This window comes from Spea bombifrons, chromosome 4 (genome assembly GCF_027358695.1).
Source record: "Spea bombifrons isolate aSpeBom1 chromosome 4, aSpeBom1.2.pri, whole genome shotgun sequence".
Taxonomy (NCBI): Eukaryota; Metazoa; Chordata; class Amphibia; order Anura; family Pelobatidae; genus Spea; species Spea bombifrons.
Genome location: NC_071090.1, coordinates 107,732,177 through 107,755,558, shown reverse-complemented (window position 1 = coordinate 107,755,558; position 23,382 = coordinate 107,732,177). Strand labels below are relative to the sequence as shown.

The 23,382-nt window shown below is 46.2% G+C and overlaps 2 protein-coding genes and 3 non-coding genes across 6 annotated transcripts; 1 reads left to right on the top strand and 4 right to left on the bottom strand.

Moving 5' to 3' along the window:
- Positions 1-1,766: 1,766 nt before the first annotated feature.
- TRNAW-CCA (transfer RNA tryptophan (anticodon CCA)) lies at positions 1,767-1,838 on the bottom strand. The gene has a single exon. It is a non-coding gene; the product is annotated as a tRNA-Trp (tRNA).
- A 905-nt stretch (positions 1,839-2,743) lies between these two features.
- Positions 2,744-2,815, bottom strand: TRNAW-CCA (transfer RNA tryptophan (anticodon CCA)). The gene has a single exon. It is a non-coding gene; the product is annotated as a tRNA-Trp (tRNA).
- A 674-nt stretch (positions 2,816-3,489) lies between these two features.
- TRAPPC1 (trafficking protein particle complex subunit 1) lies at positions 3,490-8,900 on the bottom strand. Of its 2 annotated transcripts, none has more exons than XM_053462695.1 (5): positions 8,841-8,900; positions 8,075-8,173; positions 7,344-7,414; positions 6,504-6,642; positions 3,490-4,950 (listed from the first exon to the last, which is right to left on the bottom strand). In XM_053462695.1, exons 2-5 carry the CDS (start codon positions 8,171-8,173, stop codon positions 4,822-4,824), a joined length of 438 nt encoding a protein of 145 aa, XP_053318670.1. In that variant the 5' UTR covers positions 8,841-8,900; the 3' UTR covers positions 3,490-4,821. The 2 variants fall into 2 exon arrangements, with proteins under 2 accessions (XP_053318670.1, XP_053318671.1); XM_053462696.1 differs by lacking the exon at positions 8,841-8,900 and adding an exon at positions 8,814-8,833.
- Positions 3,757-3,828, bottom strand: TRNAW-CCA (transfer RNA tryptophan (anticodon CCA)). The gene has a single exon. It is a non-coding gene; the product is annotated as a tRNA-Trp (tRNA).
- A 429-nt stretch (positions 8,901-9,329) lies between the features above and the next one.
- On the top strand, positions 9,330-21,707 carry CNTROB (centrobin, centriole duplication and spindle assembly protein). Its single transcript, XM_053463886.1, has 19 exons — positions 9,330-9,400; positions 11,751-12,127; positions 12,384-12,471; positions 12,561-12,618; positions 14,046-14,196; positions 14,875-14,991; positions 15,561-15,677; positions 15,757-15,855; positions 16,057-16,263; positions 17,050-17,196; positions 17,332-17,465; positions 17,577-17,702; positions 17,868-18,009; positions 18,172-19,384; positions 20,154-20,296; positions 20,591-20,663; positions 21,227-21,278; positions 21,364-21,436; positions 21,517-21,707. The coding sequence occupies exons 2-19, from the start codon at positions 11,774-11,776 to the stop codon at positions 21,601-21,603; spliced, it is 3,381 nt and encodes a 1,126-aa protein (XP_053319861.1). The 5' UTR covers positions 9,330-9,400; positions 11,751-11,773; the 3' UTR covers positions 21,604-21,707.
- The last annotated feature ends 1,675 nt before the right edge of the window (positions 21,708-23,382 follow it).

Here is a 23,382-nt window from a genome sequence, read left to right as displayed (position 1 = left end):
CGCGTGCTGCGGTAGAGGAGGGAGACAGAGGTTTCACACTCCAACCGCAGGACGTCTACAAGGTAAGTGAACTTAAAAAGGAGAGAGGGTAGATAGTGAGAAGGGGGAGAGGGGGTAGATAGTGAGAAGGGGGAGGGGTAGATAGTGAGAAGGAGTGGAGAGGGGGTAGATAGTGAGAAGGGGAGAGGGGGTAGACAGTGAGAAGGGGAGAGGGGATAGATAGTGAGAAGGGGGAGAGGGGGTAGATAGTGAGAAGGGGGAGAGGGGGTAGATAGTGAGAAGGGGAGAGGGGGTAGATAGTGAGAAGGGGAGAGGGGGTAGATAGTAAGAAAGGGAGTGGTAAGAATACTGAAATAAAGAGTGAGAATGAGTGAGAAAATGAATGAATGTGTGGATGCATTGTGTGAATGAGTGAGAGAATTAATGTGTGGATGAATTGTCTAAATGAGTGGGAGTGTGACTTAATGAATTTGTGTGAATGAATTATTGTGTGAATGAAAGTATTAATTGGTGAGTGACTGTAAAGGTGTTTGTGTGTATCATAGTATAATTGATCTGTGGAAAGGCAAAAATGGCACAAGCAGAGGTTTTGAGTCTTGGGGACCAAGATGACACAGGCAGGGTGTTTATAGGACAAAGATGGAAGAGGCCGGGCTGTTTGGGGACAAAGTTGACTCATGTTGGGCTGTTTGGGGACAAAGATGGCAAGTCGTATGTTTGTAATTTGGGTGCTAGTCAGGATCTATGTGGGCAATGTGGACGCCAGGGCTGGATTTGGGGTGTGTGACCTGTGATCTATGTAGGGCTGCAACTAACGATTATTTTCATAATCGATTAGTTGGTCGATTATTTTTTCGATTAATCTGATAAAAAAAAATGTAAATTTTTCATTTATTTAAAATAATTTAATAAACAAACAGGATGTTAAAAACAAACAGCAGAATAAAAAACTTTTGACAAGAATTTCTTGTTTTTATTTCCCAACCTGCCCCCCCAGTTATGCACATTTGAGCCCCAGCTTGCCACACTGCCTCCCAGATGTGCCACATACCCCCAGATATGCCACACTGCCCCCCAGATATGCCACATACCTCCCCGATATGCCTTATATAACCTATATGCCTTATACCCCCAGATATGCCTTATACCCCCAGATATGCCATAGTGCCACAATACTTTTATGAATAGATACAGCATTAATCTTCACTGCCCACAAGGATTTAGATTCCCCTTAGTTTGCCCCCCTTTACCTCTAACTGCACCTTAAGTTAACTTTATTAAATTAATTAAATTAACCCTCAGTCCAAAGCGTTAAATTAACCCTAAAGACCCTATTAACCATAACTGCCCTTAAATTAACCCTAGACCCCATTAACCATAACTGCCCTTAAATTAACCCTAAAGACTCCATTAACCATAACTGCCTCTATATTAACCCTAAAGACCCCATTAACCATAACTGCCTCTATATTAACCCTAAAGACCCCATTAACCATAACTGTGTCTAAATTAACCATAAAGACCCTGCATAGTTTCAATAATAACGATCTCTGGAGAGGCGTTATTGTATTTCTGCGGCCACACCAGTGGCCTAACAGGATAATAGTCCAGGGATGCAGCAGGGCAAAATCTTTAATATTCCATGCTGAATTAGCCACCTGGGGAGAATGCTTTGAGGAAGCAGCTGTGGGTACATGAGCATGTGTGCACAGCATCAGATTGTACAACAGTTAATAGTAACATTTTAGTTCACAAAAACAGTCTCATGACCCCGACGTGATTTGAACACGCAACCTTCTGACCTGGAGTCAGACGCGCTACCGTTGCGCCACGAGGTCACACGTGTGGTCTCATCACATACAGGAAGCCATATAGACTGGTCCAGCTTTCGCAATGCAGTGATCAATCCAGCAACCTTGGAGTTATTAGCACCACATTGTAACAAACTGTTCACACATCACCATCTGATCTGTAGTCAGATGCGCTACGGTTGCGCCACGAGGTCTCCTAAATGTAAATAAGTAGGGGGTGCAAGTTAATATTACTGTGCAAAAGGAACACCGTGAACATTTAAAGGGACCACACAGCTTTTTCCACAAAGCATAACCGTTCCTCGTCGGCTATGATTTAGAGGTATTATTGTATCTCTCTGGTGTATATATAAGTATATATAGGAGCTTTTATCTGGAGAAAGTAGTAAAAAAGTGAATTAATATAACTTGTGGATGGTGGAACAGAGTTATCGATTTAAAGATACAGTACATGGTGGATATGCTATGCTTGTTTAGTCAAGCCAAGAGGCACTTCTGCCTCATTCACACCAGTGGCGTAACAGAATAATAGATTCAAAAGAAGGGATGGCCCGTACGGGGATCGAACCCGCGACCTTGGCGTTATTAGCACCACGCTCTAACCAACTGAGCTAACCGGCCATATACTGCATGGCTGTGTGCTACCACAGCCAAGTAATTCCATCTTAATTTTTTTGTTCCTAGTAAAGCCTTTCTTTTATTAATACATTAGAGCAAAGCAGGGTACAGTAAGCATATCATCTAGTTTCCTGCAAAATGGTGTGGAGTAGAGTGGCATTACTAACGTTAGGGAGTTCAGCCCAAACAGAATCGTTAGTAATGTCATAACGCTCTACTGTATGCGTGGGGGTAGGGTGCAGGAGAATGCTTTTTAAGATATGTTTGCTTCTGTCGTAATCAATTAATAACTAAATTGCAAAAACACACCTTTTTGACCCCGACGTGATTTGAACACGCAACCTTCTGATCTGGAGTCAGACGCGCTACCGTTGCGCCACGAGGTCTCATGCGGGGCTGGGTCTTTATAACAAGTGTAGTTTTCACCAACGATGTAATTGTTATTTTACACTACAGGGTTCTTTATGTTTAATTTTCTTGATTTTATTTTATCATCTGCAGGAAATTCACAAAACAACCACAACATTCGCTACCCAGAAAAGGAGTTCTGTTTAGAGGGTGTAGAACTTTGGGAAACTTATTGCATCCTGACAAGGTTAGGGGTTTTAGAAATTTACATTTCGTGGTCTACATAAGCTTAAAGTGCAATTAGCTACTACAATGCATTCTTGTTAATGTTCCATTGGGTGAGGATGGGTGTATATATATATATATATATATATATATATATATCTATATAGATACATACATATATACAGTACAGGGAAATACAAGTTTACAATGTCTGGTCATTTATTGCAGTTAGTCATCCCCCATCAGGGGTCAGCGATAACCGACATAAGCCCTCTCTCTCTGCAATCTAAGAAACTCTCAGGACGTTTGGACGGGGGTCTCTGTGAAAACAAAAGGATGGCCCGTACGGGGATCGAACCCGCGACCTTGGCGTTATTAGCACCACGCTCTAACCAACTGAGCTAACCGGCCATGTTGCTAAAGTCTGGCAGCCATGTGCTACCACAGCCAAGCAATTACATCATACCTTTTTGTCCACAAAGTGTAATTGTTTCTAGGAAAGTCATGTTTTATTAATAAATTAGCAAAGCAGGGTACAGTAAGCATATCATCGAGTTTCCTCCAAAATGATGTGGAGTAGAGTGTCGTAACATTACTAATGTAAGGCAGTTGAGCCCAAATAGAATCGGTAGTAATGTTATTCCACTCTACTGTACGCGTCGGGGTAGGGTGCAGGAGAATTCCCGGTGCTTTTTAAAATATGTTTACTTCTGTCATGATCAATTATTAGGTCACACGCAAAAGGACACAATTTTGACCCCGACGTGATTTGAACACGCAACCTTCTGATCTGGAGTCAGACGCGCTACCGTTGCGCCACGAGGTCTCATGTGGGGCATTGTGTTTCTAACAGTTGTAGTTTTTACCAACGTTGTAATTGTTCTTTTACGTTTAGTTTTCTTTATTTTTTTTATCATCTGCAGGAAATTCAGTATATAGTACAGGACAATACAAGTTTACAAAGTCTGGTCCTTTAATAAGGTTAGCCAGCGATGACTGATACAACTCCTCTCTCTGCAATCCATGCAACACTTCCCAACAGGCAACCCTCAGGATGTTTTCGTATGAGTTTATTCTACCCCCCCAGCACCGCCATCTACGGTTATCGGCCTTGATACCTGTTATTATGTTATATTATCTTATTAGGTACATATTAATTCATATAGCACCTCCAGAGCGTTCTCAAGTACGATTACTTCCAGGAGACCATTGGCAGATCGCAGCTTTAGAGCAGGGTATTGGTTCAAAATTATCTTTTTATTTATATATTCACCAGATTCCACAGCACTGTACAATGAGGTCATACATGACCATCAGAAGAACCGGGTCTAAAGGTAAAGATGGGAAGAGTTTAACACACTTTAAGTACAACAATACACTGATTTTACTTTGCATTATGAAAGGCCGACCCTCGTCTACTGCAGGAAGGGCTCGGTTGGCCAAATATAATGCAGTTAAAAAGGGTAATGACGAAAGAAACCCATCCTTCTCCCTCTACGTTATGCAGGACAAGCTCCAGGTGGGGAAATAAGACTCAAAAAGAAAAGAACAGTTCTGTAGTTCCTCCCCTTTAGAACATCAGCTCTGCCTACATACAGAGATCAAACAAAGAAACTCTACAATCTGCCGCTGGATGCGGACATCTTCAGAAGGTCGGGAGTAGACAAAGCGGTTTGGAATCTCTCTTCGTAGGGCCGGCAGAGCCGGGAGAACGCAGGACCTGATGGTGATCCGAGAACCGATGAAAGCCAAAGACGCTGGGCTCGGGTCCGGGGTGGTGAAGGTGCGAGTGGGGGAGATACAGAGGTGGCGCTCGTCCTCAGCCGGCCCGGGCAGAGAAGAAAGGAAGGCCGCGGATATACGCGTCCAGTTTGGTTTTGAAAAGTTCACTCTGAATCGGTTCGCTCAGGGAGCAGAGGGAATTTTTCACCACATATTCTACGTAAATCTGGGGAAGAAAACAGGATATCCGTGAACATAAAGACTCAAACCTTAATCAGTCGCTGGTCTCGTCTTAGATTCAGGACCCGCATGTCTATCCCATGCATGTTTACATTCCCTCTCTGTATTAGCCTCTGTGACCTCTGCTGGGAGGCTGTTCTACTTATCTACTACCCTCTCAGTAAAGGGAGAGAAAAACACCAAGCCCTGTGCAAAGATCAAACTGATAACCGTATTACGTAAGACTAATACGCTACCTACTATGCTAACAGTATGATGGCGCTATATAAAATACAATAAATATCAGTCTTCTACAGCCCTAAAAGTCACAATATTGGGGGTTTATTCATTAAAAGGGAGAGTTATGGCTTCAACTCCATCACTTCACTATTTATTATGAAGAGACTGGCAGGTTTCTACAGCAAATCGGGCTGAGCAGGCCCTGTATAATGTAAAATTTAATTGATGAGACTGGAGAAATCTCACTAATTTAACTATACATGATACAGGGCCAGCCAAAGTCTTCCTTCCTATAGGAGCTGAAACACAACTCATGGAAACTCCCCCTTCAGTAAACTAACCATAGCATGTATATAAACCACAGAAAAGGGTTAAATTGTGAATAAATAAATAAATAAAAAGAAAATGATTCATTATTCAGATCCTAAATACCACAGAACTGCATAAAGAAAACCACTGACCGGACGCCTTCTACATAATGGATGATTATTATCTTTTATTGATATAGGGCCAACAATTTACACGGCGCTTAATACAATACATATGTTCAAGACGAGAACTGACAGACTACCCGGCGTATTAAACCCGAATATAATCAACAACACGCAGAACACTACCATCTGTCCTTTCCCGTCACCATGATGGTTCGGCCCTCACATTCCAAGTTGGGGGGGTGGAAACTTGTAATGGTTAACTCGTCTGCCAATTTTCAGAGATAGCCCGAAGGTCGGGTCCGCTGAGTAAACATCTCGCTTAGTACGGTGTTGGAGATAGAGTTCCACTATCTTGATAAAAGAGAATATGAGCTGGAGGCTGCACTAGCACAGAATGAGCAGAAGAGGGCAGGACTGCCATTGCCGGGGCAATTCATCGCCGACAGACCGCACTACCGGAAGTGCTCCATTTCACCGGTAGCAAGAACAGGGAGCAGAGGAGAGGTGAAAACGCACGGCTCACCGTCCTGATCAATGGCAGAATTACATTAGGGGAAGAAAACGAGGAGTATAATTGGGACATTAGGAAGCCTTCATAGTTCATAGAGGTGATGGCCGGTGGTGATGGTCCATCTAGTCCGCCCTTATTAATGTATCACCTTTAAGGATTTCTTAACGCGGTTCCATTTACCGTGTTTGCTTTTACTATGCCCACTGGAAGGCTGTTCTAGGTATCTATTGTCTGTAAAGTTAGGATACATCGCATAAGCACCGACGGCTCCAAAACACCCAACACACCTGCCAGAGGTGGATCCCACAGAGTATAAACCCTCTATTCCCGGTAAACCCTCCCTCAATAGGTACTTAAACTCATCCGGGCTCTCACCGTGCTGTAAATCTGGTGCAGGATTTCCCGTATACTTCCAACGCTAAGATCTGTGTTCATAACCATCTTCAGGCCGCTCGGCGTCTCATAATAATGCAGCTTGTACTTGCTGGTCTGGAAGCAGAGGAAGCCATCTTTCCTGTGCCATTTTGGTTAAAGAAAAAATTAACTCCTGCATTACAGAGAGCCAGCCCTGGTAAATGCATAGATCAATACGTTTCTATATCGCACCGAGCTCCTGAGGTTATCTTTGGAAGAGACGCTCACTGGGTCTGACCATTCGTAATGCGAAGTCAGAGAGATGAAACTGCAGCTCTCCTGCCATCTCTCTCTCTCTTGCGAGGGTATTGCCGAGTTTGCAGAAAGTCAAAGTGTTATGGAACCATTATATATATCAGCAAGAAACGCTTATTGCTTTAATGAATATAAGCTGGCCTCGACCAATAAAGGGTTACACCTCACGCAGATACGTGAGAGACGCAAGTAGCAGTGTATTCAGTTATCTATATTTTACTAACCGCAAGCGCCATTCTGGCTATATCTTGTTGCAGGAAAGTATCTAATATTTGTTTCTAACGGTTTTCTGCCTTTCTGCCTATTTCCGCATAGTTTCAGGATTAACCAATTAATAAGCTTTACGTAACCTGACGTCCTTTTTTTCTGGACACTATATAATCTATAATATAAACAAAATAAAGCAGAGTGATTTTGGACCTGACCCAGAGTGTGTCGTGTGTCTTATTTTTCTCTCCGTGCACGTACATTTATATTCACATAATTTGGAGCAGTTCAACAATTGAAGAAAGGCTTTATTGGAAAGCATCCAAAACAAAAGGATACATATCGACTGGGCTCATCTTGCTGACGAACGATCGGATAGAGAAGAGCATCCCGTACATGAGTTTGTACTCCTGGAAGGGAAAAAAGGAGACGAGATCACGACACAAGAGAAGGTGTTGCGAGGCAGGAAAGAACAAAGAGATTAAATACCTTATTGCCCCGATCATAGGCCCCGCTCCCCCCCCCCTATAATCAGGGTTTAGAGATGTCTCCTGGAAATGCCGTTGTTTTTCTCACCTCCATGACACTCGCTCTCTCTCCCTACCTTCTCTGTCGACCAACTCGGTGTCCCTGTCTCCTTTTCTCCTCTTGTTCTTCTGTCTTCTTTCTTCGCCCACTTCTCCCTGTTGACCAGCTTCAGGCTTTTTGGGAGTACTTCAACAGAAGTGTGGCGCCACCACACCGGGACAGCCTCTCCCCCAAAATTGCCCTTTCGAGGAAGCACTACAGGAGACCTGGTCAACAGTGCTGAGAAGCGGACGAAGGAAGAACACAGAAGAAGCGGAGCTGCGGAAAAGGAGGACAGGGACACGGAAGCAGGCGGTGGATAAGGTAGGGAGACGTTTCTTTTCTGTAAAACGGCACCAAACTATAAGGGTACGGCCTACAATACGGCAAATGGAACACATGAAGGTGCTGTGGCAGAGGGAGAACATGAAAACAGACAAAAATCCCCCCCCCCCAGTCACCGACACCATTAAATATGGTTCCCCCCACCCCGAGAAGGTCACCTCATCTTTGGAGATCCCAGCCTGCTTTCTCCGATTCCATTCACTATAGTGAAGGCAAATGCCGTTCCGGTCAAATATATACAGGTTGTGAATAGTCATCTGGAAAGAAACGAGAAGGACGATCAAAGGCTTTGGGCATAAATGGCTGAACATCAATCAGATCGGGGGGGGCGGCGGCACGAGACAAAACAAGAGGGTAAAAGGTTTCGAATTAAATAAAAATGATTCCGCCAAAATGCGTGCCTACAGATTCAGTGTGCTTACGGTAAGCAGAATCCAGAGCAGGACCGGCTTCAGACATCCCTATAATAGAATAATGGCGTAGAATATATATATTTATTATATCAGGGGCGTCCAACATGCGCCCCCCCCCCCGCGCTCAATATGGACGTATATATACGTCCCGTATTAAAATGGAGCGGGGCTCGGTGGCAGAGGTCTGCGTCTCGGATCTGCCCCGACCCTCCCCTGCTGCCCGATCGCTCCATAAAAGCGATCATGCGACATTAACCCCTTTAATGCCGCGTCCACATGTGAATTTTGAGCAGGTTGGGCCATATTGTCTCTCAATGAAAATCGAATGCGTCCCTTAAACACATTCATTGCTGATGAAATGGCCCGCTGCACAAAAAACTTGGACGCCCCTGTTTTATATTATTATTATTTTTGCATATTCTATGTGACTGATATAAAACTCCCCAAAACATTTCAAGACGCCGGCTGTTTGGCCCCAAAATACCCCTTTAGTGCATCTATGACGCCTCACCCTGCGGCCTCCAGCTACTCCCAGCGCTTCCGGGATAAAAGACACGCCCACCAACTAATGATAAAACCCTCTTACTGGCAGGCCCATTTTCCGCCATGTTTGAAGCGGGCATAATATTTGTTCCAGAAAGGAGGCGAGTTCCACTGAGTGTGTGAAGGGAAATATCGGCGAATCATCCCACAGCTTTCCTACTATACTCCATGGCGGTTTATGGCTTTGTGAGCTTTTTCAATATGAAGCAGCCGGTATGTATGTATGTATGTAAGTGAACTAACGGAATTTATCCGGGCGCAGGAAGACGGCTGTCGGTTTCCGTGTTTGTTTTGAGTCAGCCATCTTGGGCCACCCTTCGTGTTCACACATATGCTTACACAAGGCATAAAGCTTTGAAGGTGTACAAAGATGGAGGTCCCTAACGAGCTGAGCTCCTGTTGCCATGGTGAAGCGGTGAGACGCGTAGTCGCAGGGAGATTACGTAACAAGGCGGCCTCAGCAGCGGGTTTTGAAGGGGAATGCGTTAATTTTCCCAGGTTGTTAGGGCACAGAAGCCAGGTGATACTGTGAGTATATGGAAGAGGATCCGGTAGGTCAGGGGGTTTATATTCTACATATATCACAGGGTGTATATACAGGGGTTTATATTCTACATACATCACAGGGTGTATATACAGGGGTTTATATTCTACATACATCACAGGGTGTATATACAGGGGTTTATATTCTACATACATCACAGGGTGTAAATACAGGGGTTTATATTCTACATACATCACAGGGTGTATATACAGGGGTTTATATTCTACATACATCACAGGGTGTATATACAGGGGTTTATATTCTACATACATCACAGGGTGTATATACAGGGGTTTATATTCTACATACATCACAGGGTGTATATACAGGGGTTACATATTCTACATACATCACAGGGTGTATATACAGGGGTTTATATTCTACATACATCACAGGGTGTATATACAGGGGTTTATATTCTACATACATCACAGGGTGTATATACAGGGGTTTATATTCTACATACATCACAGGGTGTATATACAGGGGTTTATATTCTACATACATCACAGGGTGTATATACAGGGGTTTATATTCTACATACATCACAGGGTGTATATACAGGGGTTACATATTCTACATACATCACAGGGTGTATATACAGGGGTTTATATTCTACATACATCACAGGGTGCATATACAGGGGTTTATATTCTACATACATCACAGGGTGTATATACAGGGGTTTATATTCTACATACATCACGGGGTGTATATACGGGGGTTTATATTCTACATACATCACAGGGTGTATATACAGGGGTTACATATTCTACATACATCACAGGGTGTATATACAGGGGTTACATATTCTACATACATCACGGGGTGTATATACAGAAGTTACATATTCTACATACATCACAGGGTGCATATACAGGGGTTACATATTCTACATACATCACAGGGTGTATATACAGGGGTTTATATTCTACATACATCACGGGGTGTATATACGGGGGTTTATATTCTACATACATCACAGGGTGTATATACAGGGGTTACATATTCTACATACATCACAGGGTGTATATACAGGGGTTACATATTCTACATACATCACGGGGTGTATATACAGAAGTTACATATTCTACATACATCACAGGGTGCATATACAGGGGTTTATATTCTACATATATCACAGGGTGTATATACAGGGGTTTATATTCTACATACATCACAGGGTGCATATACAGGGGTTTATATTCTACATACATCACAGGGTGTATATACAGGGGTTTATATTCTACATACATCACGGGGTGTATATACGGGGGTTTATATTCTACATACATCACAGGGTGTATATACAGGGGTTACATATTCTACATACATCACAGGGTGTATATACAGGGGTTACATATTCTACATACATCACGGGGTGTATATACAGAAGTTACATATTCTACATACATCACAGGGTGCATATACAGGGGTTACATATTCTACATACATCACAGGGTGTATATACAGGGGTTTATATTCTACATACATCACAGGGTGCATATACAGGGGTTTATATTCTACATATATCACAGGGTGTATATACACAGGGGTTTATATTCTACATACATCACGGGGTGTATATGCAGGGGTTTATATTCTACATACATCACGGGGTGTATATGCAGGGGTTTATATTCTACATACATCACGGGGTGTATATGCAGGGGTTTATATTCTACATACATCACGGGGTGTATATGCAGGGGTTTATATTCTACATACATCACGGGGTGTATATGCAGGGGTTTATATTCTACATACATCACGGGGTGTATATGCAGGGGTTTATATTCTACATACATCACAGGGTGTATATACAGGGGTTTATATTCTACATACATCACAGGGTGTACATCCAGGGGTGTAATATATATCACAGGGTGTATATACAGGTTTTAATACTCTGCATACATTTCAGGGTGTATATACAGGGGTGTAATATTCGGCATACATTACAGGGTTTAATATTTTATATACATTGCATGCCGTATATGCAGGAGTTTAATAGTATAATCTCTGGGAGGTTTCCATTACGTTGGCGTAATAAATTACATTAAATAAGGACGGACTGCGCTCGCCGGGCTGGATCCAATCAGACCTGGAGATTTATTAATCACACGTAACCTCCCAAATAGAAAAAGGAGCTGCTTGGCGTGTTTCGCACGTCGGATCTGCCACTTTACTTACATCTGCACCCGCTGACTGACTGATGTCACACGGTGTGTTGTGGCAGCGTCGGTGGTATTTATATGGGATGGGGGGGGCAGGATGATACGGATATAGAGCAATAAGTATATACAGATCACAAACTCTCTTCTCTCTTCGCAGCCTCCTGCTTGTCTCTTACTTCCATGGCTCTTCCCCATACCTTCTCTCTCCGAGACGCCTCACTTCTCAGCGGCATAGAGCCTCTTCCGCTCTCCTCTCCCACATCTCCCCGCCAGGGCTCCTCTCTCGCTCCTTCTCCCCCACCGGTCCTCTTCTCCACGTCCCCTTCCACTGTGAGGCGCGCGGCCACCTCCAGGGTGACCACCCAGCTCTACGCTTCCCTGAGGAGGAGCCGAGAGTCGGAAGGCGAGGAGTTTGAGGAGATACCCGAGGGCACTGAAACGGTAGAAGAACTGCTGGCCAAAGCTGATGACATGGCGTCTGAGGTGGACGATCTAGCAGAAGAAACGTCAACGAGGCTGCAAGAAGCCAGAAAGGTTTGTGACAAAATGAAGGCCCGTGTGCAGTCAAAGAGACAGGAATGCAACCATGAGCCATATGCCTATCCCATGCATGTTTAGATTGCCTCGATGTATTACCCTCTACCCCTTCTGCTGGGAGGCTGCTCCACCGATCTACCACCCTCTCAGTAAAGTAAAACAAGAAGTATGAGATACCAGCGATTTTAGTAAATGAGCGTAGTGACGGTAAACGCTGTGTAGTTGATTCTTACTGGTTTTGTTCGTTTTGCAGGAGGAGTCCCCGTACATTTCGCAGATGGAGTCACTGAGAGGGCATCTGCAGAACATGCTGGGTTTCAGCAGGATTGGAATTTCACACGGTTAGTGAATAGATTGTGGCGACGTTGCCATGTGGGCCGCGCCTTCCTTACCTGGGGTGCTTACGGATTTTTGTTGCTTCTTCCTTTAGGCATGTCCGTCGATAAACGAGAAGAAGATGCAAGTGACTGCACGAGTTCCCTTCTGAAGTGAGTGACGCTGTTACCTAGTGATCAGTCTGTAAATAACAAGATTAATAAACTGAGTGCTCGTTGCCCCTAAAATGTATGTGTATATATATATATATATATATATATATATATATATTGTGTGTGTGTGTGTGTATATAGATATATATAGATATATATATATATATATATATATATATAATGTGTGTGTGTGTGTGTGTGAACATATATACATACATTCTAGTTTAGAATATTTGACCTTGAGGTTTTAGCTACTTCACAGCAGGTATTATATGGGGTATCAGTGACTCCGTGAGATCACTATGTGTGTGTGTGGTGTGTATATGGGGTATCAGTCACTCTGTGAGATCACTATGTGTGTGTGGTGCGGATATGGGGTATCAGTCACTCCGTGAGATCACTGTGTGTGTGGTGCGGATATATGGGGTATCAGTCACTCTGTGAGATCACTATGTGTGTGTGGTGCGGATATGGGGTATCAGTCACTCCGTGAGATCACTATGTGTGTGTGTGGTGCGGATATGGGGTATCAGTCACTCCGTGAGATCACTATGTGTGTGTGGTGCGGATATGGGGTATCAGTCACTCCGTGAGATCACTATGTGTGTGTGTGGTGCAGATATGGGGTATCAGTCACTCCGTGAGATCACTATGTGTGTGTGTAGTGCGGATATGGGGTATCGGTCACTCCGTGAGATCACTATGTGTGTGTGTGGTGCGTATATGGGGTATCGGTCACTCAGTGAGATCACTGTGTGTGTGTGTGGTGTGTATATGGGGTATCAGTCACTCCGTGAGATCACTATGTGTGTGTGTGGTGTGTATATGGGGTATCGGTCACTCCGTGAGATCACTATGTGTGTGTGGTGCGGATATGGGGTATCAGTCACTCCGTGAGATCACTATGTGTGTGTGTGGTGCAGATATGGGGTATCAGTCACTCCATGAGATCACTGTGTGTGTGTGGTGCGTATATGGGGTATCAGTCACTCTGTGAGATCACTATGTGTGTGTGGTGCAGATATGGGGTATCAGTCACTCCGTGAGATCACTATGTGTGTGTGGTGCGTATATGGGGTATCAGTCACTCTGTGAGATCACTGTGTGTGTGTGGTGCGTATATGGGGTATCAGTCACTCCGTGAGATCACTATGTGTGTGTGGTGCGGATATGGGGTATCGGTCACTCCGTGAGATCACTATGTGTGTGTGGTGAGTATATGGGGTATCAGTCACTCTGTTGGATCACTATGTGTGTGTGGTACGGATATGGGGTATCAGTCACTCCGTGTGTGTGGTGCGTATATTCCCTATGGGATTAGTAACTGTCTGTAGATGTAGTTTCTTGACTTTAGATCACGTATACACTAACAGAACGTGTATCCTTGGTAGCGGGTTATTTATCTCATTCCTACTTTGCCTCCTTAGCATCCGTCCTGCGCACAATGTCTCCCCTCCGCTGTCTCTCTCCGGCCTGGAGGCGCTTTTCCCTCACTACTCGACTTTATACAACGCGGCCCCCTCCCTGCCTGACCTGCAGCTGAGAGACACTCTAGAGAGAGAGACCACCCGGCGCAAGGTACATCGCTCTCCTTCATTACGCTTTCTCTCGTCTCTCTGCCTGTGCTCCCTCGTAGCATTCAGATTCAATGGGTTTATTTCAATGGAGGAGAAATATTGGGGCAAAATCTAAAACTAGAGGGTCAGCGGCTTGGATGTAATTTAAGGAAGTTTTACTTTACTAGAAGGGTGGTAGATACGTGGAACAGCCTCCCAGCAGATGTGGTAGAGGGTAATACAGTGAGGGAATGTAAACATGCATGGGATCAGCATACGGCTCCTGAGTCTAAGACGAGACTGACGACTGATTAAGGCTTGAGTCTAAGTAAGGGCCGAATGGGTGAGACCAATATCTTTTCCTATGCGGCTTTGAAATAGCGCTGCCTGTCTTATCCGGTGTAAATATGGCGTCCACCTCTGTCTCCTCCACTCGTCCCGCTCCCCTTTCCGCTCTCCCTGGACCTCCTCCCTCTTGGCCTCTGTCTCTTGCCATCATCTGTCATGACTGCAGATCAGCTGCTAATCTGCTGGGCTCTAAGCTCATTAGTGCATCACATGGGGGGGGCTTTAATTAAACCCTCTCGGCGCTGTCTTAATTACCCTCCATCCCCAAGCGGAGAGTCATGCGCCATCCCGTAAGGAAGGATATTGTCAAGTCGCCCCGGGTCGCGATGACCGAGCCTTTCTCTCCCTGCAGCACCTGGAGCGGCACATTCAGAACCTGCAGAACGAAATGCTGGAGCTGCAGCAGAGGCTGAGCGTGTCCATGACGGCCGACCGCAGGAAGGACACCATGATACAGCAGCTGGACCAGGTGACCATCTATCTCTCCAGACCGCTCTATGATCCTCCCTTTATATGTCATGCAGTCTGCGCGTTTCATTCTTTCATTCACGCACATCGATTCGCACGCTCAATCTTACACACTTGTGACGGGACTGCTGGAGGACTGGGGGTGTTTGCAAGTGATGTCACCTGACCAGATTTGTGCTGTGATTGGTGGAAAGTTCCACACATGGGGGGGGGGGTTTAGGAATTGAACACCATCTGCCATTATTTACCTGTCTCTTCAACGCCGTATAGGGTGACTTGGACAGGACGTATGACACGCTTATATGTAAGTTACACACAGATAGATGTAATGTTGGCGTATATATATATATAATATAAATTCATAACTATAGGCCTGTATATAATGTACAGAATCAGTATTATATCACCAATGCAATAAACGTACTAGAAGGGGGTAATATATGTGATTGGTTTATCAGATATGTAAATGATATTGTAAGTGGTTGAAGGCAGTGATTGATCGCCGCCTCCCTGAGCGATGATCTCTGATCTATGGAATCTGTATGATTGTACCGATCATCCTGTTCTCAGACGCTGGCGGTGGTGGTCGGTGGCTGGAAGCAGCAGGAGAAGCAGAAGGAGGAGGCGATGGCGCGGCTACGCGAGCAGAGGGAGGAAGCGGAGAAGGCCAGACTGACGGAGCAGGAGGTGAGTGCACACTCAGAACACCAAATCCGTCTGTCTGCTCGGCCCGTGCTCACTCGGCCTTTGTCACCCCCCCTGCTAGACACTGATCCAGCTCCAGCGGGAACTGTCCCAGGCGTCAGGAGCTCTGAGCAGAGAGAAGGAGATGACGGCAGAACAGCAGAGGCAACTCCAGATCCTGGTAAGTGGTTGGGCAACTTGAGTAAGGAGTCTTAACTCCTATACGTGACTGTCCCTTTAACCTATCAAACGCGTCGTCGTCATTAGGTGATGTCACACGAGATGTCCCTTTGACCCCTTAAACATGTCACTTTGTGACTTATCGCATGTGGCGCTTTGTGACTCTACATGCTACTGACATGCTAAGTGTTTTGCCCACCAGCTTGAGGAGAAGACGGCTCTGGCCGGCGAGCTCCAGGCAGAGAGGGAGAGTGCCGAAGCGAGACACGCGGAGGATCGGATAGAGCTGGAGAGCCTGAGGTCTCAGATGCAGGAGAGACAGAAAGAATCGGAGGAGAGGGAGAGAGCGCTGCAGGAGGAGTGTGAGAAGTGGCAGGAGGAAAAGAGGAGGGAGGTGGAAAGCGAGAGGGTGAGTGACGGGAGAATGGTGTAAGTTTGTGGTGTAACCCCGCATCTATGAAACAAATCCTATGAAGCAAGAAAAAAAACCTAAAACCAAGAAACTAAAGGTAATAAAAACGTAGATCCTGCTGGCAGATCAGACCCGTTCGGCCCGTCTCGTCTATCTGTTTTTCCTTCCGTGAAGACCTGATCACTCGTTGGTCTCGTCTTAGATTCAGGAGCCGTATGCCTATCCCATGCATGTTCAAATCCCCCTCGCTGTATTACCCTCTACCGCTTCTCCTGGGAGGCTGTTCCGCTTATCTACCACCCTCTTAGCAAAGTAAGATTTCCTTGCACTACGTTACCAAGAGTGGAAATCTGTCTTCAAACAGATCAGCGATCTACACGTCTCTGGATGACTGGCCTTGCCGTATGTAAGGACCGTTTACAGTGAGATATAAGCAGGGGAAGCTTTAGGATAATCTGATGCGTTAATTTGCTTAAACATTGACTAGCGTGATGTACAGATACATCTTTACCCAATAAAAAACTTCATCTTGTCAGTGTAACTATGCACATGCCTGAATTATCTATGGCTAAAGCGCACGGTCTCAGTGGTCAGTTGTGGCCTCAGTGGTCAGTTGTGGCCTCAGTGGTCAGTTGTGGCCTCAGTGGTCTCAGTGGTCAGTTGTGGTCTCAGTGGTCAGGCAGTTGTCTGCGCAGGGCCTGTGTACCCTGCTGCCTGCTCTTTTACCGTCGTTCTTGTTTTTATTTCCCCTCTTGACCTTACCGTCTCGTCGCCCCCCCTCAGGCTCTGGTACAGCAGGAGTCTCAGAAGTCTCAGCAGCTGCAGCTGACTCTCGGCTCCTTGCAGAGCGAAGTCCTCCAGCTGGAACGAGAGCTCCAGGCCTCGCGCAGGGAGAGGGACTCTCTACAGATGGAACTCAACCTGGAGAAGGTGACGACCAATCGGGACGCTGCACCCAGGAGCAGTCCAAAAAGTTGCCTTAAGTTGCTGTTTTTGGGCTATCATGTAGTTATGTTATATATTTGTTAGCTGTTATTAACCGCTCCTGGTCTGTATCCCTTGCAGGCTCGCAACGAGTCAGAAAGAGTGAGGATCGAGAGCGAGCATAAGGTCCGTTTAGAAGAGGCCATAACAGAGCGAGTGAGTGCGGTCCACGAAGAGAGCGCGCAGCACATGAGTGCCGTCAGAGATCAGCACAGGTATGAGAGGGGAGGCCGCTGACGCGAGCGTAGAAGGGGGGGCAATCTTGTGTTTATGGAAGAACCTTTGCTTGTGGTCTCTCCTCACCGTGTTCTTTGCTGTCCTATAAGGCGGCAGTTGTTGGACCTCACATCTCAGCACGAGAGAGAGTTGTCCAGCCAGCTTTCGCAGTTTAAATCCGAGCTGCAGGAGCGGGAGAGACGGCACAGAGACATCCTCATGGACTATGAGCTGAAGTGAGTCGCTTTGTAATACGGCAGGGTGGCCAGAACCTCCCTACTTTTTTATGTGTTTTTTGGAGGCGTAGACCGTTTGTTGTGAGTTTATGTATGTCTAAGTCCCACCGTGTTGGCTGTTGATCGGTGGAAGAAGATCCATACCTTGTGTTCTCTCCATCCCAGGCTGTCTCACTCCGAGGATCGGTCTCGGGAGCTGTCTGTGACTCTCCGCCGCCTAGAGAGCGAGCGAGCTGAGATGCTGACACAGCTGCAGGAAGTTATGAAGAGCCACTGGAGTCAGGCCTTACGAGTTCTCAACGCCAAGGTAACGGGGCCTATGTAGAAGTAGGCGGCGATGGGGCTTAACCCACATTACAGAGGTTCTAAGCTATCTACACAAAAGAATAATCCAGCCTTTACTCCCGTGGATGCATTCTGTATCCACCTTTCTTTGTTCCCGGTTTCCATGCTGTGTTTTATCTTACAGAGTTTTCCAGACACCTCAGCTGCGTCTCTCCAAACAACCGAGCAAAGAGCTTCTGAAAAGGAACGCTGCGTGTTCCCACCACAAGAGTGTGGCCACCAAGAGGAGATGAGGGAGAAAGATGTCCACGGCGTGGAGACGATCTGTCATTTCACAGATGGCACCGGCCAGCTCGGGGAGAGCGCTAGTTCACGCGTAATGCACGGCAACCAGCTCCAAAGCAGCAACCGCCAGCACATGCTAGATGGTGGCCACCTTGAGCAAAGTAGAAACCAGGTTTTGAAGGAAAACCATGACAACCAGCAGACTGTTGTCAGCTCCCAGATAAATGACAGCCTTAGCTTACACCTAGGTGAGCGCAGCCCACTCATGGAAAGTAAAAGCCAACATTTGGTTCCCAGTAGCCACCTGAAGGAGACGAGTTTCCAGTTCATGGGAGATGGCGGCCTCCTCGGTAATCGGTCTATGTTGGGCAGCAGTGGAAGCGGCCAACAAGTGATTTTCAGGAGCCAGCCTCCTGTCGATTCTATGCTTTTCAAGGATAATATGAGCCAGATCTCAGTTGGTGATGGCAGAACAATGACATCTAGAGATACCAGTAGCCAAAGTATAAGCAGTAGCCATTTCAAGGAGCCCTGTAGCCAGTCCATGACAGACGGTAGGCAGCCAATGGTAACTGGAGACATTTTTGGTAATAACTTGTTAAAGAGGGAACTGATCCATCCAACGCACCCTACTGAAGGCAGTGACGTTGAATCGTCGGCCGGTAGACACTTCATGAATTACAGTGGCCTGTCCATGGCAAGTGGAAGCCACATCAGTAACCAGCCAGCAATAGCTGCAAACACCAGTGGCCAAGCTTCTGTCAGCGGTAGCCGCACGAAGGAGAATGATGACCAGTCATCGATGACCAGTAGCTTCTTAAATAAGATGAGCCACATAAGAAACTTTGGTCCTCAAATTGACGTCGGCTTTAGGCAGGCTCCGCGACACAATCCGCAGCCCGTTTCAAAGGAGCCTCGGCAAGACCTCAGCTGGCAGCCAAGGAATCCTGGTGGCTACCAAGAGGGTCCAAGCCACCTACTAAGCCACAGGGCAACAGACCAAGAGGAAAGCTTCTATCCCTTGCAGATGGAGGAGCTTAGCGAGAGTTTTAGTAGCCACTTTGGCTTCTACCCCCTGGAACCACATCCAGATGGATCGACTACTGGGAAGGGTAAGTGAACCTCCACTACTCCTAATCCGAAGCCTTTCATCAGTCATGTGACCGCAGCGGACCGTTCCAGATAATCTCCTGAACTGAGTGTTGTTGTGGTTTCGGTATCCTTTTATTTATATTTAGAAGGATTTTTTTTTAAATGTTCTAAAGTTTTTACTCGTACAAAGCCTAGACGTGGCAACGCGGGATTGCGGTGGGATCTTGGGACTGATCAGTTAGATTCTCGTTGGCGTTTTGATGTTTCAGCCAATCACAATAAAGGCAGAAACTCAAATCTTGGTCGCTGACCAAAAAAAATAAAAATAAAAAAGGCACAGAAGCCCCAAATCAGACGGATAAACCTATGTTTGGCCCCCCGATATGTTTTTCTGTTGAGAAACTATTTGGAAGTGGTCACAGCTGCGTATCCTGGAGACGGACGGATTTCTATATCATTTCCAAACGGCAGAAAATACTTTTATTTTTTTATTTTTATTTTTTTATTCTTTAAAATTATTATTTTTTTGAGCAAATGAAGTAACGTTTTAGGGGGCAAAGGCTACCCGGATTCTAGGTAATGCGGGGCCCTGCCTGCTAAACGCGCCTTTGGCTGGGCTACGGCAGTGCGTGTGTTAATCTCAGAGCTTGGTGGTAATCATTTATTAAATGCTGTTGGCAGGGAGCCGCGCTAATGAGCCAGAGAAATCCCCGCAGGGGGTGTTATTATCAATAGGGGGTGCGATCAAGAGCGAGACCTCCGTTCATTCATCTCTATTCTCTCTCCTAGGCTCCCAAATCTCGCCTGAGCGCCCCTTCCAGGAGGAGGCCTTGCAGAACTTCAGGAGGTCGGACGCCGAGACAGCCCAGAGCGCGAGAGCCGGGGGCGAGCAAGGCGCCTCCAATCCCCTTCTCCAGTACTACATCCGTATGGTAAGGAGACGGCCCCCGCTCACTAGCTCCATCGGCCCTTTAACCCGCAACATTACGCTGCGTCCTCTAATCCATATTAAGGGGCAGCATCGATTCTTTAGGTGCCAGAGGTGGAGCAGTGCGTTAAACGGCAATTAACCCTTTAAGAGCCGTCGGGCTTGGCATCCCGCTCTAAATAAGCCCATGTCCATAGTGTCCACAGATAAGCGACCTGTGTGTATTAGGACATACGCGTGATAAATGCTGCATGGATGTTTTATTGATGGCGTGATTGACGTCCTTCCTGTCAACCAGTTACTCGATCGAACGCCGGGGGAGGCCTTCAGCGAAGACCTGGAAAAAGACGGCTCCTCGAATACGAATCCAGGTGAGATCTCGAGCGGATTGGGGGAGGCGGAAATGCGGGCCGAGGGGGGGGGAGAGACTGTTTGCGTGCGTTTATCTATATTTACTGGGAGGAGATGGACCGCAGCCCCCGTAAGGTTTGGAGCGTCCGTTGTCTTCTCCTGGCCACTCTTGGTTGTGCCGGTGTCATCACTTTATGTTTCATTAGATGGGTAATTGCAGGGGCGTCCAGCCTGCGGCCCTCCAGCTGCTGCAGAACTACATCTCCCATCCTCCTGAGCCAGCCCCTTAGCTGAAAGAGCAACATGGGAGATGTAGTCCTGCAGCAGCTGGAGGGCCGCAGTTTGGACGCCCCTGGGTTATTGGGTTGCGGTATTTTAAAGCGTAAGAGATGTATCCAAGAGCCACTTTAGGGCTGAGCTCTACTTAGGTAGCTTAGAGGACGGAAGAGCGGGTTCTAGGTGGGTTCTAGGTGGGGTGGTCTGTGTTTCTGGGATAAGAGATTGGACAGCGGGGACGACGGTGCGAGGTTCGGTCTTCTTCCACCCGTGACACGTTATCTTCCCGCGTTGTTTCCCTTTTCAGACATGGCTGAGATGTCCCAGTACGCGGAGAGCAGAGCCGGCCAGCCCCAAAGGTAATAAACGCCCTCCGTGCTGTCCCACCAGGTCCCTTCTCTCCCATCCCGAACCTTTTTCTCACTGCCACCCCCGTCTCTACAGGTCTGACGAGAAGGAGAAGGGAAGTCTCAGGAGAAAGCCGGATACGAGAGTGCCAAGCGCGGTAACAAAAGAGGTAATTTGGGCGCTCGTGTGCCTTCTCTCTGGATTAATAGTCCATCAGATAGTCCTCGTCTTAACGTGTGATTCTTGCAGGTGCTCTCTTCCCAGCGTCGCCCGGCACAAACAAAGGTCCTGAAGAGGGTGCCTGCGCGCGGAGGGCGTTCTGGCGTCTGGAGATAGACCTTTATTTGGATCCACGCAATAAAAAATGGTTTCTGTGCGTAGAGTCTGGGTTAGGAGACTGTGCCTTACGAAGGACGGCTTGAATTCATAATGGGTGAAGACTTCACCCCCCCCACACACAATATATATATATATTATGTATTCAGCACTGGAGCACAGCAGCCAATGTAAAAGCACAACTCCTATGATGCTCAGCTTGTGTAATTTTACCGCTACCGTGTGCCTATGTCTCCTTATTGACTCCTTTCTGCGGTGAGGTGTGATACATATTTTTATATTTAGCGTTAACTACTTTTTTAACGGTGAACGTGTCAGTCTGTGGGTCTGTTCTCTATTCAGTCCTTGGGTCAGGGGGGCTTTAATGCCCGATTCGTGATGGAGAGAGAGTTTATGATGGGCTGCCCAGCTGGACCGGTTTATCCAGTTAATTGTGGCCATATGTCCTTGCGATATGCAACACTCGCAATATGTAACGCTACTGGCTGCTGGTCATAGGAGTTGTAGTAAAACAAAAATCTTACCCTGAACACTTGAATGCGCAGAATACATGGGCAGTGGGGACCGGAAATACTCCGGAGCTGGTTAACCCCTTAAGGACAATGGGCGGTGCCTAAACCCATTGGAAACAATGCATTTTGAGCCCGTAGATGAACGGGCTTTGTCATTAAGGGGTTAATGTCTTTTATTAAGATTGCCGAGGCTTGGGCAGCATACCCCCAAATGGACTGCAACTCCCATGACCTTCAGTGTGAAATGCATTATATAGACGTGCAGCATTTGCCACTGTGCTCCCCATACTTCCCATCATCCCCAGGCAACCAAAGTGTCCTGATAGTGGGTGGGCACAGCAGTAAAACATGGAAATCATGATCACAAACCAGAATAGGTGCCGGTGGGATTAAAGTAACATGCCCCCCCCTATACTCTAATGAGTTATCCTGTAGTATGGTCATTTATTATCACATGGGAGGAGCCAACGTATTCTCCGCTAAAACGCTACATTGTGTTTGGGGGAGCAGTCCTTAAAGAGACGGTACATGCTTGTATATACACACACGTGCCTAATTAGTTCACATATATAAGCAAATAGGGTAAGAGTTAACCGTTTCAGTGCCAGAGACGCGGAATTGACATTGTTTTCTAAAAGCTGTTGTGTGCGTATTTCACTGAAACAAATGTTGGCCCTCTGTGGTGCGGCTCTAGGCTTGGGGTGCGTTCGGTTTTTTGTAAATATAATTTATTTTATTTTATTTTTTTAAAATGTTTGTACAAATTCTTTTTTTTTTTAACATAATAAAAAAATGATTGTGTTTCGTACAGCAGGTGTGTTGTGTATTCCTTATAAGTAGATGAGCTGGATGTGATATGTCAAGAAATATATTTGTGCGTGTATATACACGGCTCTCGGCCCCTCTCTGTATAAGAAACACTGCTATCTGTCACTCTGCCCCTCTCTATATAAGAACCACGGCTATCTGTCACCCTGCCCCTCTCTATATAAGAAACACGGCTATCTGTCACTCTGCCGCTCTCTATATAAGAACCACGGCTATCTGTCACTCTGCCCCTCTCTATATAAGAACCACGGCTATCTGTCACTCTGCCGCTCTCTATATAAGAACCACGGCTATCTGTCACTCTGCCCCTCTCTATATAAGAAGCCCGGCTATCTGTCACTCTTTCGCTCTCTATATAAGAAACCCGACTCTCTGTCACTCTGCCCCTCTCTGTATAACATGCGCAGCTATTTCTCGCTTTGTGAGTCTCTATAAGATA

Bases quoted from the DNA above. Each gene is read 5' to 3' on its own strand.
- TRAPPC1 (XM_053462695.1), bottom strand. From the start codon at position 8,173: ATGACTATTCACAACCTGTATATATTTGACCGGAACGGCATTTGCCTT. The intron at 6,643-7,343 runs GTATCCTTTTGT...AAAATGGCACAG, and splicing joins AAGATGAGCCCAGTCGATAT to GAAAGATGGCTTCCTCTGCT. The intron at 4,951-6,503 runs GTGAGAGCCCGG...TTTCTTCCCCAG, and splicing joins TGCACCAGATTTACAGCACG to ATTTACGTAGAATATGTGGT.
- CNTROB (XM_053463886.1), top strand. From the start codon at position 11,774: ATGGCTCTTCCCCATACCTTCTCTCTCCGAGACGCCTCACTTCTCAGC. The intron at 15,856-16,056 runs GTAAGTGGTTGG...TTTGCCCACCAG, and splicing joins AGAGGCAACTCCAGATCCTG to CTTGAGGAGAAGACGGCTCT. The intron at 21,279-21,363 runs GTAATAAACGCC...CCGTCTCTACAG, and splicing joins AGAGCCGGCCAGCCCCAAAG to GTCTGACGAGAAGGAGAAGG.